The sequence below is a fragment of the Aquila chrysaetos genome, chromosome 21 (assembly GCF_900496995.4).
Source record: "Aquila chrysaetos chrysaetos chromosome 21, bAquChr1.4, whole genome shotgun sequence".
Taxonomy (NCBI): domain Eukaryota; kingdom Metazoa; phylum Chordata; class Aves; order Accipitriformes; family Accipitridae; genus Aquila; species Aquila chrysaetos.
This window is the reverse complement of record NC_044024.1, coordinates 22,726,775-22,744,490: the sequence shown is the minus strand read 5'-3', so window position 1 is coordinate 22,744,490 and position 17,716 is coordinate 22,726,775. Positions and strand designations below refer to the sequence as shown.

Genomic DNA, 17,716 nt, shown 5'->3' with positions numbered 1-17,716 from the left:
TAAGGCAGCAACATGTCAAGTCTTTGTTTCTGAGAAGGGTGGAGAAAAGTCCTTTAGTACTTCAGTATAGTTTATGACTGTTTCTGTGTGTAATTTGCAAGCCATTAAAGCCAGGCCTGGTGGTGACCCAAAAAAGGCAGAATGCAGTCATGAAAATGGAAACAAATTATGCAGTTCCCCACTGTTATCCAACTTGCTGAAAGTGAAACATCCAGGAGGAATTTTAACTCATGGCTTTTGATCCTCTAACTTAGTTGTAGCAGGGCTTTTGCAAGGCAGGACTTAACCCACTTCATTTCCATTAGTTGCAGAGTAGGGTCTTTCTCTCTCCTGGGCAGGGTGAACAAAGAGTGAACGCTGAGCCATCAGGTGATTTAGCATTTAAAAAGTTTTATTTGAAAGAGATTTGGAATATTGATGCACAGAAAGGGTAGCATTCATTTGATCCCAGGGATCCCATGTTCAATACTGTGTGTTGGGATCAGAAATGAGGAAAAGGGGACTTCAGGCAGGAGCCTGAATGTGTGATAAACACACCCTGGTTGCACAGAGACGACACTGGAGCTCAGGGTCCTACTCCAGCTATGTGTGGGCTGCTGTGATTTGGGTCAAAACCACCTTTGTCTCTTTGGGTAGCATCTCCCCAGCAGGCATCTGCAAAATACATGTTCAGTTCTCTAAAGCCCCTTGGGTTTTTACAGTGAGGGCTTTCATGGGAATGCAAAGTGTTTCACATTCTTGTTCACCACCTGGGCATGCAGTGATGTATTGTCTTTATTAAAGTGGATAGGAAGAGCTGCTTGAGCTGACCGGAGGTTCTTCCTTCCTTATCAACTGACATATATTTGCAGAAGGCCCAAACCTACCAGTGTGATCAGTTTTAGCTGACACACGTTTAATCCTATTGCCCTTGGACAGTAGGTGTCACAGAGCTGACCCAAGGGTTTTATTCAGGTCTTCCGTCAAGTGACAACAAAAGGCAGAGGCTGTTGGGGATAACAACAGACGGGCTGGAGGAATAAAACCTCTCCTGCAGCTGCTGCAGACAGTCTATTTTATCACCTTTCTTCTCTTTTTAGCCACCTAACTATTCCTGGAAGAGCTAATATTAGCTCCCCCCATCTATTTCTTAGAAGCTGGGAAAACAAAAATCCGATTGAATGTCCTTGTTTCCAGCTGAACTGATGACTGGTCTGTACAGCTGGCTCTGAAAACCCTGATGAGCTCTTGCATCACCAGCCCTTGGTGTGGGGAGGCATTGAAATAGGTGGTTATGGAAGTGGCAGCATGAGAGGGATTAAAAATATTCAGCTATGTATTTAATCTTAGTGACAGACTGTTTGGGAGTTACTTTCCATGCCTTCCCTGGGCATGATACAGATAGTCATGTAAAAAAGCAGATCCTGAGATGGTTTCAGTAGAGGCTCAATTCTACAAGTCAGAATTTTGGCAGGATATTTATCCAGGATTTGACAGTGTGTCTTGTCCTAACGCTTTGCATCCCATTGTATTCAGGATGCTTAAAGCTAGATTAGAGACGGGGAAGCGAGTATAAAAATGGATTGCAGAGGTTCATGTTTATTCCCTGAGTGACATCCATAGCAATGTTGCTCTGATTACAGGGAACGGATGATCCTTCTAGCTGCCACTCTGCAACTCCACCTGGGACCTGGCAGACAAGCATGCTCCTTCTACATTTTAACATCACCAGTTAAAAAAAGCCTTTAGCTGGTGATTTTGTCAGTGAGACACAGGTCAAAATCAACTCTGCTTTGTTCTCCCAAAGCTGTGATGTTGCTGGGGAAAGAGAGGAGCAAGCAGTGCTTTGCGTCTGCCTTCCTCTGGCCATTGGTGAGGTGGAGAAAGACATGGCAACCTCTGTGTGGAAGGAAGGATGGGTTGTCCTTGGGTTAAGGGAAGGAAAGCAAGGCATGATGTTGGACTTACTTTTCCCAGAGCTGATGGGATGTGACTGGGGCTGCCCTTGGTTGCAGAGGGACTGGTGGGACTGGAACACTAGGGCTGTGAGGGAGATAGGGTGGGCATGTCTCTCCACCGGGGCTGGCTGTGTGGTCCATAAGGATGATTCTTTACTGGGAGCAGTGCTTGAATGTTTAGGTAACTGCTGCCTATTTGCAGAGAGGCATCAAACCCAAAGTGTCAGTGAAGTCGAGGTCAGGTGTGGAAGAGCCACGTTTGCCTCATCACTGCCTTGAGACACCTGGAAGAAGGGCTTGGTCTCTCCCAGGAGTGTGTAAGCTCAGGGGAAGATGGTTCTCCTCATGAATAAAACACGAGTGACAGTCAGGACCAGAGTTTTTAATTAAAAAGCTTGCTGATAGCAGCCATCTTGAAAAACAACGTGTGTGGCATCATTTGGTGAGCAGTTGGCATCGGAGCCATCTGAGGCACTGAAAGAAATTCTCAAAGATGCTGTAAAACCAGCTAAATAATTAAAACTAATAATAAAAAAAAAAAAACCTCTGACAACTTCAGTGTTTAAAAATTAAACATTTTGATGAAATATTAAATGCTAATTATTTCCTTGCACTTGTTGTGCTGGCATCAGTTCTCTTGATGTTAGCAATATATCTTCGCATATCAGTAACTGAAGTGTATTATTAATATTACATTTACTACACAGGCCCCAAACCCAAAAGTTCTAAAATGTGTGTTTGATTTTAAGTGTTGAATACTTTGAAGTCTGCTTTACTGGGTTGGTCATAATGCCATGAATACCAAAACCATCTAGCTAAATGCCACAAAATCTTTGGCTGTTTAAAAGAGCCCCTGCTCTTGCTCCAAGGATCTGGCAGCCTGATTTCAATAGCAAACACAGTGAGATGGGCTTAATCGATGCATAAGAGACTAATGAAAAGCAAAATGAGAGAGCTAAACTGTATCTGGAAAGCATTTAATGGCTTTTATGTTTTATGTGTCATTTTAACTTTTAGTCAGTTCAGTTGAATTAATTATTTGATATTAAAAAAAAGTAATTGAACTTAGCTCAGGGTGGGCAGATGAAAGACATGACTAGCAGAGGAAAATGCCCGCACATGTTCCTTTGTTTACCTGCTTTCCTTTCTGTGTAAGAATGTATCAGTGCTTTGATTTTTAGGACGATGGCTGCTAATATTATGCGTGAAGGAAGCATCAGTACAATACACCCCCAAGGGCCTGATTCAGTAAACCCTTCTTCTCTTGCCTTTTCCCCCTGAAAAATGAGGTATTTTACACATTTGTAATCATCTTGGGGTGTGTGTGCAAACATCTGAGAATGATTCTTCTCCTCTTACTGCACAGATTAGGAGATTTGCTGATGTTTGCCAGTTGGAGGCTCCTTTCTCTGGCATGCACCCGGTCTTGCCAAGAAACCTGCTGTTTGCTGCCATTGCTTTGGGCGCTCAGCAGTGTGAGAGAGTGCCTGCACCTTGTCCTGAGGCACCGCTTGGAGGGAGCACAGCGTGCAGATAGCCAGTGCTCCAGTTTCAGGGTTAAAAATGAAATGAGTTCACTCTTTAGCAATGCAGATCTTTAGAAATCACTGATGTCTGGAAAAATAATTTGAAGTGAAAGATGTGACACCTTTTAGAGCCCCTTTGGTTTGAAATGAAGGTATTTTCTTTGCAATGTGGGATTCTCATTCAAGAGATATCTGAGCTTTGTACTCAGCAGAAAACTGGTGGATAGCTTTTCCTGTCCTCCTCATGTTCACCTGATAAACCACAGGCTGCTGATGCTTCAAACTTGTTTGGGTTTTCATTGTGTTGACATGGCATTTCGGGCTGAGCTTGGCCTATGTTTGGCTTTCTGGAATAGAAGGACACTGCAGCTGTATTTAAATTCAATTACTTCTATAAAAAGTGGAGGCTGGTTTTAAAAGTTAAAGCCTTCCTTTTCAGAAATGCTGTCATTTACTGTGTGAGCAAAACAGGCAAACCACAGCCACCTTCCCCCAGTGCCCTTTTGCTGACAGTGCCTTGTGCCAGGTGCTTACATGGAGGTGTATGTGGGATGAAATGCTTTTCATGTTGGCTTACATCCTCATACAGAAGAGCTGAAGGTTAGCATAGAAGTGTGAGCGTACATATCCTTTTCTGGCTCTTGACCTTGCTGCCAGCTCTCTGGAGGTCTGGGTGGTTGGAGCACCTCTTTGTTCATCTGCCTGAGGTTTCTCAGCTAACCCAACTGAGAACCGCTGCTTTGAGTCACTGCGTGGGGACAGCCCAGTCTGGTGCGCAGTAGCAGTTGGCATCGCCCACGGCATAGAGGCTGCATTCAGATTTGCGTGGTGTTAGCTTTTTAGAGAGGATGCTTCAGAGAACTGTGGGGGGAAACATTTTTCATGGTCATGCCTTCCCAGGGCACTTCTTATTTTAGAACAGACACGAAGGAAATATTAAATATTTTTCAATTACTGTTTGAACTGGAGAAATTTTTGCATTTGGGGGTATTTGTCCTGCTGTTTCATCATCTCAAAGGCATTCAGGCACCTTTCTTTTTTCTTCTCTCCCTCCCAGTATATCAGTTCATGAGTCTTAAAAATGTTGTGGTGTGCAGTTTCAAATGGGATTTCCAAAGCAGATGGTAGATGTACATGAATGCGCATCTGGGAATAAGAGCAAGAGTCTTGTTGAAGGAAAAGTATTTGTTGATTTCTTAGAATGTGCCTTGTTAAATGGAACAGCATCTCTCATCTCTGAAAGTGCAGCTTGAAGAGACAGGTAAGAGTGGGAGAAGCAGGGAGAATCAGGGATGGTTTGGGATTCCCAAAGCTTGGCTCAGAGTCTGGAAGTGATACTGCGGGACATGTTTTCAGCCTGAAAGTACTTCTGTAACATTGAAGCTTGACACTAAATGTTCAGCTTTTGCTGAATGGCTTTGGAGAGAGAGCAGGGGGTCTAGACGAGGAATGAAAGTGAGGTCTTCCCACTGTACACTGTAAAGGAAAGGAAGCAGTAGCTTTCAGCTTGGTGTCACACAATTGCTGCAGCTTGGGCAGGTGGGGAATGGGGTGTGTTGGTCAGCACGCTGCTAAAGAAAAGTGTGCTTCTAAAAGGGTAAAGAAATGGTGATTTATTCTTGGAAATGATAACTGGGGGTGGGACAGATGGCTCAGGGGGCTTGCACTGAGAAATGAGTTCATTCTAAATTACTGTCTGTCCTGCCCAGCTTGCTGGTGAGGAGGGAAGGCTGACAGGGAATTGTGCCTTTTTAGCAACTCCTCTGTCATGGGCAGTGTTAGTGCCTCCTGTCCAATTGCCCAGGTACCAATATCTGTGCACAGATGGCAACTGAAAGTGCTCTGAGGGCACAGACTTGTCCATCTCCATGTCCAGGAGCACTGTACATGGTGTCCTTGTGTCAGCGAGGAGCTGGTTTGCTCTCAGGAGGAGCTGGATGAGGTCCTACCTTGGGGCAGAAGTTGGCCTTATTATGGCAGTGTCATGGGAGGATAAGGAATGGACCAATGCTTTCCTTTTTTTTGTGGGGTGGTCTCTCTAAGTAATTTTTAATGACTGGTGCAGCAAGGCTTTTGTTGCCTATACTTATCTGATACCTGTTTTGAAGTCTTGGGGGTTGTTAAACCAGCATCTATACCCAACTCTAAAGTCACTAATAACTTTTAAAAGCAGAAACAATTAGCAGACTCAGTGGGAGAAGAGCTTTCAGGGAGAAGCAATTTAATGTGCTGAAAGACTGTGTATGCAACATAATCAATGTAGTGTACTGTATGAACATACCAGAGGTAGTTTTCCAGCAAGCTTCACATACACTGATTTTTCAGGGTTCAATAGACTTCCTAAACTCAAGAAAGCACTAATCTCCTTGAGGGAACAAATAAAGCAAGTGGACAAAAAAAAAAAGTAATTTCATCAAGGATAAATTGCCCTGTTGTTCCTATCAACATACTCAGAAACAGCTCTAGTCATAGAGCATTAGCTGTTTCTTATGGAGTTATTGCAGTGTACCTTGGCTTCCCCAGGCAGGTCAGACCCACAGTCCTCCTGTGATCACCAAGGATAACTCCTTGTCAATGAGCTCTGTAGATATTTGAAGGTATTACTAAACCCTGTATGCTTTATAGGGAAAGCTTGCAGGAGGAGCTGCTTCCTGCTGAGGGAACTGCAGGGCTGCCAGAGCTTGCTGCACTTCGTTGTTTATCAGCCTGGTGTGCTCTCATCCTCATGCTTGGGGAAAGGTTTTGAAATTAAGGGTGTTTGCAGCGAATAGCAGCTCCCCAGTGGCAGCACTGCAGGGCACTGCCTTGTCCCTGGTGGAGCAGTAGACAGGAATGAACCAGGATTGCTCATTGCATCCAGGATGGTCGAGAAGGGACTAGTTTTCAATTTCCCTTGCACTCCTGTGGTGCACCTAGGCTTGGTCGAGTTACTTGAGACCTCCAAGAGAAATGGGGCCAGCATGAAGCTCCCACATGCTAACTGCAGAGCTGTGTGAGATTACCAGGGATTTTTTGAGTCCTGCTCGTGTGTATTCCCCTGGGGAATGTCCCTGCTGGCACCATTGCCCATCCTGTATCATTAAGCCAAGAGCCACTGAATGAGCACAACAGCAATGTAACATTTTGGGGTTTTGCAATAAATCCAAATGTAAAACTCCTGTTGGAGCCAGTAGGACTGCAATGTCCAATAACACATTTCCCCATTTTCTCCTGTTTATTCATAATGACTAACACAGCAGTGATGGACCAGTGTGCATCTAGGCTTATGCTGAACAGTTTCGTTAAGGGCTGTTTGAATATTTTCCATTGAGACTGTGGGTTTTGGTCAGAAAACTAGATTTACAACCAATTTATGTGTTCATTCTGCTACCTGGAAGTTTTTCCCTTCTTTTTGAGGGTGAAGGCTCAATAAGAAAAATCAGAAAGTTTTAAGGCTGTGAACTGTAATCAAGTGTCTCTGTCGAGACACTTAGCTTTTAGGTTTTAGCTGAAACTGAAAATTTTCTTCAGAAAACTTGTTTAAAAAAAAAAACCCAAACCAAGTATAAACCCTCCACAACCTAAGCCTGTTTTAATATCTGTGAGCATTCTGTGCAGAAGCCACAATCTTCTGATCAGCTCTACGATGGCTATGGTACAACGTGCATTTGAGTGTTCTTTACTTTGGGGCTTAATCTATTGTACGGTATTTCTGTGGGCTGTCAAATAATGGCTGCCTTCAACAACTAGCTCCATTTCAGTGAAAGAGACAGTGAATATTGTATATAATTCCTGTAAATGAGTGTAAAATAATTTGAGGTCTTACAAGATTCAGCATTAAGAATATTACAAAAAAGTGAATACTTAAGAGTCACTAGAGCTCAGCCCTATTGCTCGGTCTGTTTTATGTAGGCTTGAAGTCAATAGGAGCAGCAGAGAATGCCTGGGGTATCACAGGAGTTGGCCCCATCTGGGATGGGGGACCAGAGCTGTTATTAAATGTTAAAAATAACATTGAAATACAAGAAAAATGGGGGCATGGGTGGGAGGAAGAAAAAGAAAAAACTTGGGGCGGGGCGGGGGGAGATCATAATGAGCCATTTTCTGTCTTCATGCAATTTTCATAGCCACCAGGGCCAAAATGATACTAGGAGGTTTATGTATCATCAGAAAATAGAGCCTGAGCATCATGTAAGAAATGAAAGAGTGCAAGCTATGAATGGAATAACAACTGGCAGACCAGAAAGATCGAGCAGATATACTGTGGTGCCTAAATATGTCAAATCCAGGCTTGCTATTCTTAATGTGATGCATACAAGGCAAGAAGTGCTTATTCCATTTTTTGTTGGTGTTTTTTAGTGGAGTTAATTGATTTTTTTAAAGAGGTTTCCCATTGTTTTTCTTTTAAATCCTCAAAGTCAGAGGGCAAAGTCTAGGTTACTGCTGGGGATTCAGAGAAAAGATAAGTCTCCTGATGAATAATCACTCAGTGCTGGTCCCTCCTGAAAATGCGGCCTTCCTGTTGTTGAAGTACCCAGCGAAATGGTTTTCTGGTTTCCAGCTGGATCTGTAGGTATCAAAGCAAATCATTTAACAAAAAAGTTCTGTAATGAGCAGCAATTCTGGGAATCTGTGCCGAAATCCAATTTTTCTTTGGTTTCCAGTAAAGTTTTGCAGGCTCAAAAAACTCGGGAAATGTTTTGGAGGAAATGCAACCAAATAAACCTGAGCAGAATTTCTCTCCTTGTAGAAGATAACAATTTTGTTTCTAGTCTAGGACAAATTCATGTCACTTGGTCACAAGAAATGTGATTAGAAGGATGTTACGACAGCATTCTGTCCTTGCTGGTCCAGCTGGGACAAATGCGTTGTCATTTTCAGAGAGAACAGGAGGGAAATTGAAGTTATTCAGTATACTTCATCCAAGAAAGGATCAAACATCTCTTGTGCCCCCCAGACACTAAGCATGCACACAGGGCTCTCATGGCATATCAATATCTCTGTTAAATTCCCCACCTTTTGTAATAAGTCATATTCTCTCCAACATGTGTAGTGACTGGACATGAAGAAGAGGCTGATTGTTTTACCACCAAGGAAAGATTCTTAACCAAAACCTAGCAATTTATATCATCCTGTAATGACTTCAAGCAATATGCATTTTATCTCCATGTAAAGAGTATATATATTTAGGTAAAACTAGGTCACAGCCCCAGACTTTGGGTAAATAGGTAACAGTACGCCCAGTGACACAAGGTTTTGCCATCCTTGGGAGAGTACATGCGCCAGGACTGCATCATGCGCTCAAACTAGCTTTAAATCACTGTGGTCAGTGTTTTTGAGAAGTTATTGCCTGAAAATCTGATCCACTTCTGTGGGCAGGCAAGGAAGAACTCCTCGCTGATGCATCTCCGCTTCCCATTTGGCAAGTTTGTAACTAGACTAGGTATGTCAGAGTGCTGTGAAGACCTCTTTTAAATATAGTTAGTCCCAAAGAAGGTACGAAAATGTTGCAAAACCTATTTGCCTACTGAGTTCATGTGTAATATTGATCCACTGGCTGACATTTTTGATGTACGACCAGAGTAACTAAGGTTATGCAGCTGCAAGTGAAAGCATCTTTGTGCCAGAAACTTTAGCAGTGAGCTACCATGTAACATGGACATTTTACTTTGAAAGAAGAAATTGCTTAAGTAATTATGCAGTGCCTAGTATGTGAGTCATTAGCTGCTGTTTGCCAGTGAGATGCACCTCTCAGGTTGCTTTCCATGTTCGTGTTGCTTTATGCCAACTGGGAGCTGGGACGGGGACGTTGTACCCAAGATGTGGCTGGATTCAAAGCTGGAGGAAATTCTGTATGGTTTTTATGTGTCTTTATAATGAAAAGGCCCATATATCAGTGAGAGATTAGAGCCATTTAGAGACACAGAGGAAGCCCCTCCCTTCTTCCTATTTGTGAATTGCGTGGGATCAGTATGTTCTTAATAGAGCGGTTTGCGGGAGACTTAATCAAATTCCCTTTATGGCAGAGCTGACACCTGAGCGTTACTATCCACTGAAGGTATCAGCATTAAGTATTTATGTACCCAAAACTGTGCACCAGTCGTGCTTATCCAGACACAAAGTAGGATAATGGCAGAGCACTGAGTTTATTAATACAACACAGCAGCCAACATATGGCTGCATAGTGGAAGCAGAGTAAAACATAAGCCACACGTTTCTTTTTAAGAACATATATTTCACACCTTTTCACTTCACACAGGAATATTTTTGTGATGCCTCCGTAGTTAGACTGCTATGCCCAAAAGGCTATTTTTATATTTTCACAACATGGTTTAATTAAGAAAAATTATGCTTTATAAACAATCCTGTACATTTCAGACCCACCCCCTTCAAAAAAAATACCCCAGCAAGATCCAGGTGGTAAATGGCAAGCAGACTGCTTGGTTCAGCACACTCAAGAGGAATTTTCTGGCTGCATTTATAGCCTCCGGTGCAGCTTGGTTGAACCATGTTGTGCATTTCATGTATTTCAAATGCCATTATAGGTCCCATCTGGCAGAGAGTTTAAGCAAGCAAGGGCCACACACCCAGCATTTATTTTAGCACTGTGCCTTTGATTCTATCTTGTTTTTTCACAGTTGAGATTTTAAGGAGTCTCAGTGATTGTCTCTAGCCATCTGAGTCAATGTGTCTGCTTGCTGTGTTTCCAGAAGCTTTAGATTTGGGGAAAAATTTGAAAAGATGGTCTTGCAGTCTCACCTGGCTTATGCAAGTAATCTTGCATATTTCTTTCTTGAGGGACTCTATGTACATCTTTATTTTGTGAAAATCTAGGGTAAAACACAAAAATCTACCATTCTTGTAGGGGCAATACAGGAAAATTTTCAATGGCTGCCTGTATACCTTAATTCTCATGCCATATTCTAAACATTGTTAAAATTGTCAGTGTACAGGAATTACACTCTCAGAGGCGTTAGGACACTCATCCCGCCTGACAACATCCCTTTCTAAGAACCTGTGAAGATTAGTTTGTAGCATAGATTTTTTCCCATGTTGAAGTTTATAAGGATGAAAAGCCCCATGTAGAATATATCTATGCAACTTTAGTGACAAAAATTGCTAAGCACATTACATATAAATAGCAAACTGCCTTCTTTAGGGACTGATACAGACTGCTCTTGAGATAGCTAAGCAGACAAGTATATAGTAAAATACGGGTATATTTAGCACTCCAGAAGGCGATAGGTGGTGTTCTGACTTCATATCACATGGGCTCTTAAAGTCTTTACCTCTGTATAATCCCTTGTACTCAGCAGTGATGTTGTGGCACATTTGGGACCTGATTATAAGCTTCACTGCCAATCAAAGTACCAAATGGCAAAGGACAGTTTTGGACGGCAAAGGGTGGACCTGACTCTCATGAATCATGAGTAGCTGGGAAGGACAGGCAGGAAAAAGCTGGGGCAGTTTAATGGGATTTGGATTAAATATGGTTTAATGGGATTTTGGCATAAATGTGGTTCTTAACATCTGCCTGCCTCATTGGTTCTTATGGGCATCTCCTTGGATGAATGTATTCTGGTTTGCATCCACTTCTTCAAAAATCAACACTTAAATGATTATGGTCATACAACGAGACTGATCTCGCAAAAGCCTCTGCCAGGCTTGTCACAGTACATCTCCTTAAGGGCAATGGGAGAGAAGTGGCTGAGATAATGGTCAGAGAACCAGAGGGGTTTTGGGGAGCTCTATGAACCTTTCCTAGGCGAGTTCAAAACAGGTTTTCCTTCTGGATGTTTTTTTCCTGGTTGTGCAAATGTGTGCAAAGCTTGAGACCTTCCCACTTCAAACTCACCCTCTTTTCCCAAGGCTGTTGAAAAGACTCAGATATGCTTCTGATTGGCATGCAAGCCTGGAAAACTACAAAGAGTATTTGCAACTGTTATCTTTGAATCAAAACACCAACTCAATTCGATAGCATGCCTCACCTCTTTATTCCTTTTTCTCTAGCCTTTTATAAGAACATTTTTGCTGTTGTTGAAAATATTCATCCAGCATTCGTACCCACACACATATAATTTGTGCTGTTGTAATGATGCCCATTAATGAGTGTGACTTTTTTTTTTTTTTTTTTAGCTAAAATAAATTAAATGGTAGAGTTGTATTGCAGTTATTCAAAGGAGCTGTCTTGAGCTGGTATTGCTGTGTTGTCTTACTTCCAAGAATGCTGTCCTTCTAAACAATGCTACATTTATTTAAAATGAAGGTCATATACCATGCTAGTTATCCTTAGAGGATGGGTTAAGTGGCAGAAAGCTTATGTGAAAACAAGTCCCAGCACTACTATAAATAGAGAAACCATGTAACCAGATCTGGGAACCTGAAGTGTGGTACAAAGCTTGGTATTTTGTGATCTTTAAAAATCTTGAGCAATACTAACACTAAGATAGTGTTAGTATAACTAACAATAAACAGAAACAGTTTATTGTGGAGCTCTCGTATTATATCATCTCAAGTTATAGATTTGGTTTGTCTCACTAGTGCTCTCTTTGTGCAGTCAGACCATCTCAGGATGACTTTTTTTTTATGCCTCGTGCTTTACTACAAGCACGCTGACATTGTAAGGTGTGAGCAGACCTGGCAGACTGACTGGTGTGGGATGACACAGTGAGAATAAGTATGGAGTCGCTCTTGTATGTTCTTGGCAATGGTGCATTAACAAGTACTAGTCTCATTAAGTGGAACATTGTGGAGAAGAAAAATGCACACAGGCAAAGCATGTAGGTAAGTGACTCGGGCGCAATAACCCGTAGGCATCTAGTGAAAGCAGGCTGAATTTTAGATACCAGCTCGTTGCATCCTATTCTGCGTAGTGCTGATGGGGAGTGACTGTTGCAAAGGACGTAATACCTTTTCTGGCCTTAGTACCTGCTGGGGTGATTGCTGGCTCCCTGGGGGTTTTGGGGGACAGACAGACGGGGACAACTCCCTTTGTTTCCAGGAACTGCAGGGTCATTTTCCATCCTCTTAATTTCTAAGCCTCCAGCCACTAGAGGGAGAGAATGCTACATATTTATGGCTTCATATGCATGTGGGGATGTGCGTTTAATAAAGGAATTGCTTTTCTACTGAAAGGCTTTCCAGGCAGTACTATAGCTGGTTTTAACCCCTTTATTTATTTGACCACAGTTTTATAACTGCTCCTGAGATTTGACCTCTGTAGACTTCTGTTGGTTTATGACCTAAAATTGTAAATGCTATGGAAGGTGTTAGATGATCCTTGTCCATGTTTTACACCCTGTATTTGCTGTCGAGCATCCCTGCTGTGAAATGGCTTCCATGGGGAAACCTTTGGCTCCTCCTGGATCTGCCTGTCTCCTCATGTACTGCACACCCCGCTGCACTGATACAGCATAACATACAGTGTGGCAATGCAGAAATGAAAGACATGGGAGCAGCGGGAGAGCAATACCCCTTCCTACTGCTTTCTTCCTAGCAAGCCAGAGACTCTTTGAGCCTATGGCCTGTTTCCTCTGCAATAATAAAACAAGCCCAAGAGGGATCTCATTTCATTTGGAATTAAACCACTGAGTTAGTAATTATTGTAGGCAGATGAGTTTTAACAATTTCAAAGGATACCAGCAAGGAGTTGTAGGTTTAGGGAGGGGAACAGGAATAGAAGTTTTAAGAAGCGCAGTGTCAGAAAGTGAATTTTCTATACTTTTGAAATGAAACAAGATTGAAACTTTGCTTTGCAGATTGAGTTCAGTGGGGAAGACCTGTGGACTGGCTGTGTCAATGATAGTCTGATGAGGGGACTGTGGGACTTGGAGGAGTCTTGAAAAGTAGTCTGGGATGAAAGCTGCACGCTCAGTGTGTTTGAAGAGCTGCAACCTTTGGTCTGCAGTACTATTTATCACGTGAATTTACATCCCTCTGTGGATGGTGGGTGGCGAAGAGAGAGTCTCTGTGCCTTTCTTTTGACTCCAGTGGTTGACTTAAGGCAGTACTCTTTCAGAAGGGAAACCTCATGATGCTTTAGCAGCCTGAAGTATTGAAGGAGTAGTTTTCATGACTCTGAAAGTCAATAGTTCCAGTTAATGGACTCAGCAAAGAGGTTTCCTTACGCTGATATTAGCTGCAGATGATGCCCAGGACAAGAAGTACTCCTGGTGAGGTTGGGGCTGGTCCCAGCTGTTTCTTTCCCTGCCTGTTTCACTTGCCCAGCTGCGCCCTGGCTGGCACAGCTGATGGCAGGCATGAGAAAGCAGAGAGGGAGATGTGCAGGAAGGCACAAGAAACCTTGAGATTGGCCTGACCCAGGCACGTTAGAAAAATGTGCATGTAAGGAATACATATACATCATCCTAGGGAAGATGGTCAAAACGCTCCTTGTCCTGGGTGTCCGTCACTGGACATCCCATACTTGCAGGGCTGAGGTTTGGCTGCTCCAGGAGCCCTCCCTACTCCAGTGTGTGCTCCTCTCTGTGCACCTTGCTTGGCTAAGGGTGTCTTACCACGTACTTGTAACTCAGACTACCTGAAGCCATGAAAACATGGCTGTGAACTGAGTTGCTTAAGCTCAGCATCCAGGGCCACAGGTCACAGCTTGTATTAAATAATAGAGCTAGAGGAGCGACGAGTGAATATGAAAGACTTCTCCACATCACTCTCTGCATTTTGATGAACTGTGGCCATAACCTTATAAATATGACCTGCTCGTTAAGCCTTCACCTTCCTGATGGAGATGCGAGGTCTTGGGAGACAAATCTACTCGCTTTCTGTACAGTAGCTTTGTTTATTGAGAGCCAAGCTGTAAAATTGTTATTCAAGCAGTAATCCCATGGACTTCAGTGGGAGCTCTGCCTTGGCTGGATCACACCATGCCGTCTCACCGCTGTGGTTTCTGCTGGTCTTGATGTCTCAATGGAAGGAAAAGCATTTCTGTTCCAGGGTTTAGCGTATATATTTGTGGGTGTAGGACCAGGTTGGGATACCTTGTCTGAAGGCACCCAGCTTGTGAATAGTAACATTAAGCTTTAGTTTTTCTTAAAAAATTTCTTTTTTGGCTGCAGACCTCTCTCTAAGTACACAAACAAAATTAATTTATATATGAGCATTGTGCTACTTGTAAAGCCCTTTCTTTTTCAAATTTAGGTTTACTCCTTTTTTTAATCTCCATAGGATTTTCCCTGAATAAGCAGAACTAGGGCAGTGCTAGTTACAGATAGACATAAAGAAGACTTGGATGCTGGAGAAACTTTTAACGGGCTTGGGGATCTGAACTGGGGTGCTTTCCTCATCACCCCAAGAGTTTAATTTGACTGCAGGTTATTAATTTTTGCCTCTAAAGCAGAGGTCTTAGCAACAGAGCATGTTCCTTGGCAACAGACTGCCGTGATTTAATTAAAGCAGGTGTGGGAGTTTTAAAAATGCCACTGTTGGAAAAAGTTGAAAGATATTAGCAAATCGAATGGGCTGAGGCATGCGTCGTCTTGTCAGTCAGACAGGGGTGACAAGGAAAAAGGAATAGTAAACAAGATGCAAACCATGGAGGCAACTTGACAAAGGAGCCAAGCAACTTGGCAAAGGTTCTGTAAGGGAGGCAAGTACAGGACTGGATGTTTTGCTGCCTTCCCAGGGGCCAGGCTATGGCTTGCCCTGGCCATCCCGCAGGACAGCATGGAGGGGTGGGAGGAATGTCTGTGTGTCTGGGAGATCTTGTGCTGTGAACTGAATAGTTTACTTAATAAAAATATTGCTTTTTAAAAACAGGTTTCCAAACTGTGGTTTTCCACCAGGGCTTTCATAAAAGTTATAGTTTGTTTTCATCCTTTCAAAAATTGAAGCTGTCATTTTGTTAGTAAAATCAAACAAAAAGTCTTTTAAGGACAGTCTGTGCACAGCATGGCTGTGGCCCATTCCATCATTTACCTCCTTTACCATAGGAGCAAGCTGTGTGTGATATGCACCTCTGCCTGGAGCTAGACTGGTGTCTGTTTGCACTGTGACTGCTAAATATAAACATACCAGATAATTAATAATGCCAAATATACATAATTAAATTAGAATATTAAATTAGAAAAATGTGCCAGTATATAGAGTGTACATACATGTAGCTGATCTGGACTGGAGAAGTGGTTTGGAGCAGAGAGAGACAAGTTTGGGCTCCCCTGTCTGTCCCTGCCGCTGTTTTGATGTGTAACCTTGGGCAAGTCAGGGGAAGACCTTATGCCCTTGGTTTGAAGCTGCAAGAGGGAGACAGTAATCTTTTTCCCTTTCTGTTGTAAGCAGCAAGATCCCGATCGCTTACATCAGAGCAAATGATTTTTATGCACTTGTTCAAGTCCTATAATTTATGACTAAAACTGTCTTTGTGTCAGAGTTAGTTCAGGAGGACATTTGTATCTGGGGCTTCTGAATATGTCATCTCCTATTAAAGAACAAACAAACTATCTTGTAATGTACCATAAATAATAATAATACTTTGCAAGAGCCCGAAGCACTGCATTATTGCTGTGTTAATCTGAGAGGCACTGGGCCATTATGAAAGTATTCCATAGGGTTTGGGTTTTTTTCCTGAAGGAAGGTAGCTGTGTAGTGTGGCTGATTGGTTTATAAAGCCGGCTGGATAATTCCTAGTAGAGGTTAGACAAATTCCCCTCCTTTCTCATTAATTAACCTGTAGGATTTGGTGCCTTTTCTTTGCAGTTCAATAGAGACAAGAACATATTTGTGCTCTCTAATATGTAATGAAGAACATCTGCCTTCTGCAGCAATGAAATAACCATTGTGTGACAGGGCTCTCCAAAGAGCACTGGCAGGCTCTCACTTGAATGAGGCAATTCAGGGCTGGAATTTCGATGGGGAGGCGTTCACTGGGGGTTGTTCTCCAATGCCTGCAGTCAACATCGTAGTTGGGGAGGAAACAGAGAGTGGGTGAAAACCAAAAGAAGAGAAATCCCCATGTGAAGGCAGCAGCAGGGGAGGGAGAGAAGCATCTTGGAAAAAGTTTCCACATTCAGAGAGTGGTTCATAGCAGTGTTCTTGTTGTGGGATTAAAGAAAGGAGGCCTTGAAGATCTAAAGGAGATTTCAGTGGTGATGTGGTAATATAGTGAAGAAAAGAGATTAGAAGCAGGTAAAATCTTGTAATGCTGCTGTGCTTCCTTTACTGTTCTCACAGGTTGCAAGAAAATTAACCATCAAGTTTGGGATCTCAGTGTTGTGTTTTGGATCTGTCTCAAACTAGGGATCTGCACCCAAAAGCTTCGCTGCGATACTGCAGCATAATAGTAAATAACAGTGGGAGAGCAGAGTGGGTGTCTGCATATATTGGATCGGACAGCAGATTGCAGTGGGAGTTTTGTTACAGTCTCATGTGTGTTACTTACATGACTCCAAATGTATTGGATGAGGTACAAGGATGGAGATTACTTTTTGCTTTTTCAGCAGTGCAATGTGATAGGTAGTAAGTGTCCTGCTCCTATCCATTCGCTTTGCTTTTGAATCACTCTCCAGCTGCAGGTAATTAGGAGAAAAAAAATACACATGGAAAAGTGGCATTAATCTAATAACTACAGTCCTTATATCAGTCACAACTGCTACTACAGAGCAGTTTCCAGGTAAACTTTGTCCCTTCCTTCCCATCTCTACTCACCTGCGAGGTTATTACACATTACGAATATCAGTCACTTGGCAGTCAGCAGTAGACTCCAAACTGGACTGGACTGTCAAAGAGAAGATGTACCTGTGATTTGGCATTATGTTGTCTGTACCCAGCTGCTGCATATGAAGATGCATGGGATGGTCCTCTCAGGCTTCAGGCACAGGGTGTGCAGTCTGGGGCTGCGATCTGCCTGCTGCTGCAGCACAAATGCAGGTCAAGGGCTTGGCTGTGGAGACTTTCAGAGCTGAGTGGGAAAGCATGATCCAGTGGTGAGCTGGGAACAGTTTCCCCCCAGTCCTCAGGGGTTGGAAGGATGCTCCACACTGCAAGAGGTTTTATTAGTCAGTACAGATTTAGACCAAGTGGCTGGATTATCCCCAAAGTTGGTTGATCCAGACCAAAAGTGTGGTAAAAGGGATTGTGCAGGCAACAGGGATCCAGAAGCAGCTATCTGAAGCTGAAACACACCAGCTGGTTTTGGTCCTTATTCTGTAGCGAAAGAGACTTTTAGAATGTGACAGGTAAAATGTGACCAGACCACAGCTCTGCTGAGAATGAATGGGATGTTGTGATATTTATGAGAAATATATGAGTTCTTACAGGGGA

The 17,716-nt window shown here is 42.8% G+C and overlaps 1 protein-coding gene across 7 annotated transcripts in view; it reads left to right on the top strand.

Annotated features, from left to right (window-relative positions):
• Positions 1-17,716, top strand: part of ARHGEF9 (Cdc42 guanine nucleotide exchange factor 9) — a 239,427-nt gene that overhangs the window by 85,154 nt on the left and 136,557 nt on the right. Inside the window, exon 8 of one of the 7 annotated variants that reach the window (XM_041118919.1) lies at positions 1,623-2,013. The exons of the other annotated variants lie outside the window; for them this stretch is intronic. Within the exon in view, the coding sequence (XP_040974853.1) occupies positions 1,623-1,715 (93 nt within the window). The 3' untranslated portion in view covers positions 1,716-2,013. Of the gene's footprint in view, positions 1-1,622; positions 2,014-17,716 lie in introns of those variants that run through there. 7 annotated transcript variants of the gene reach the window in all.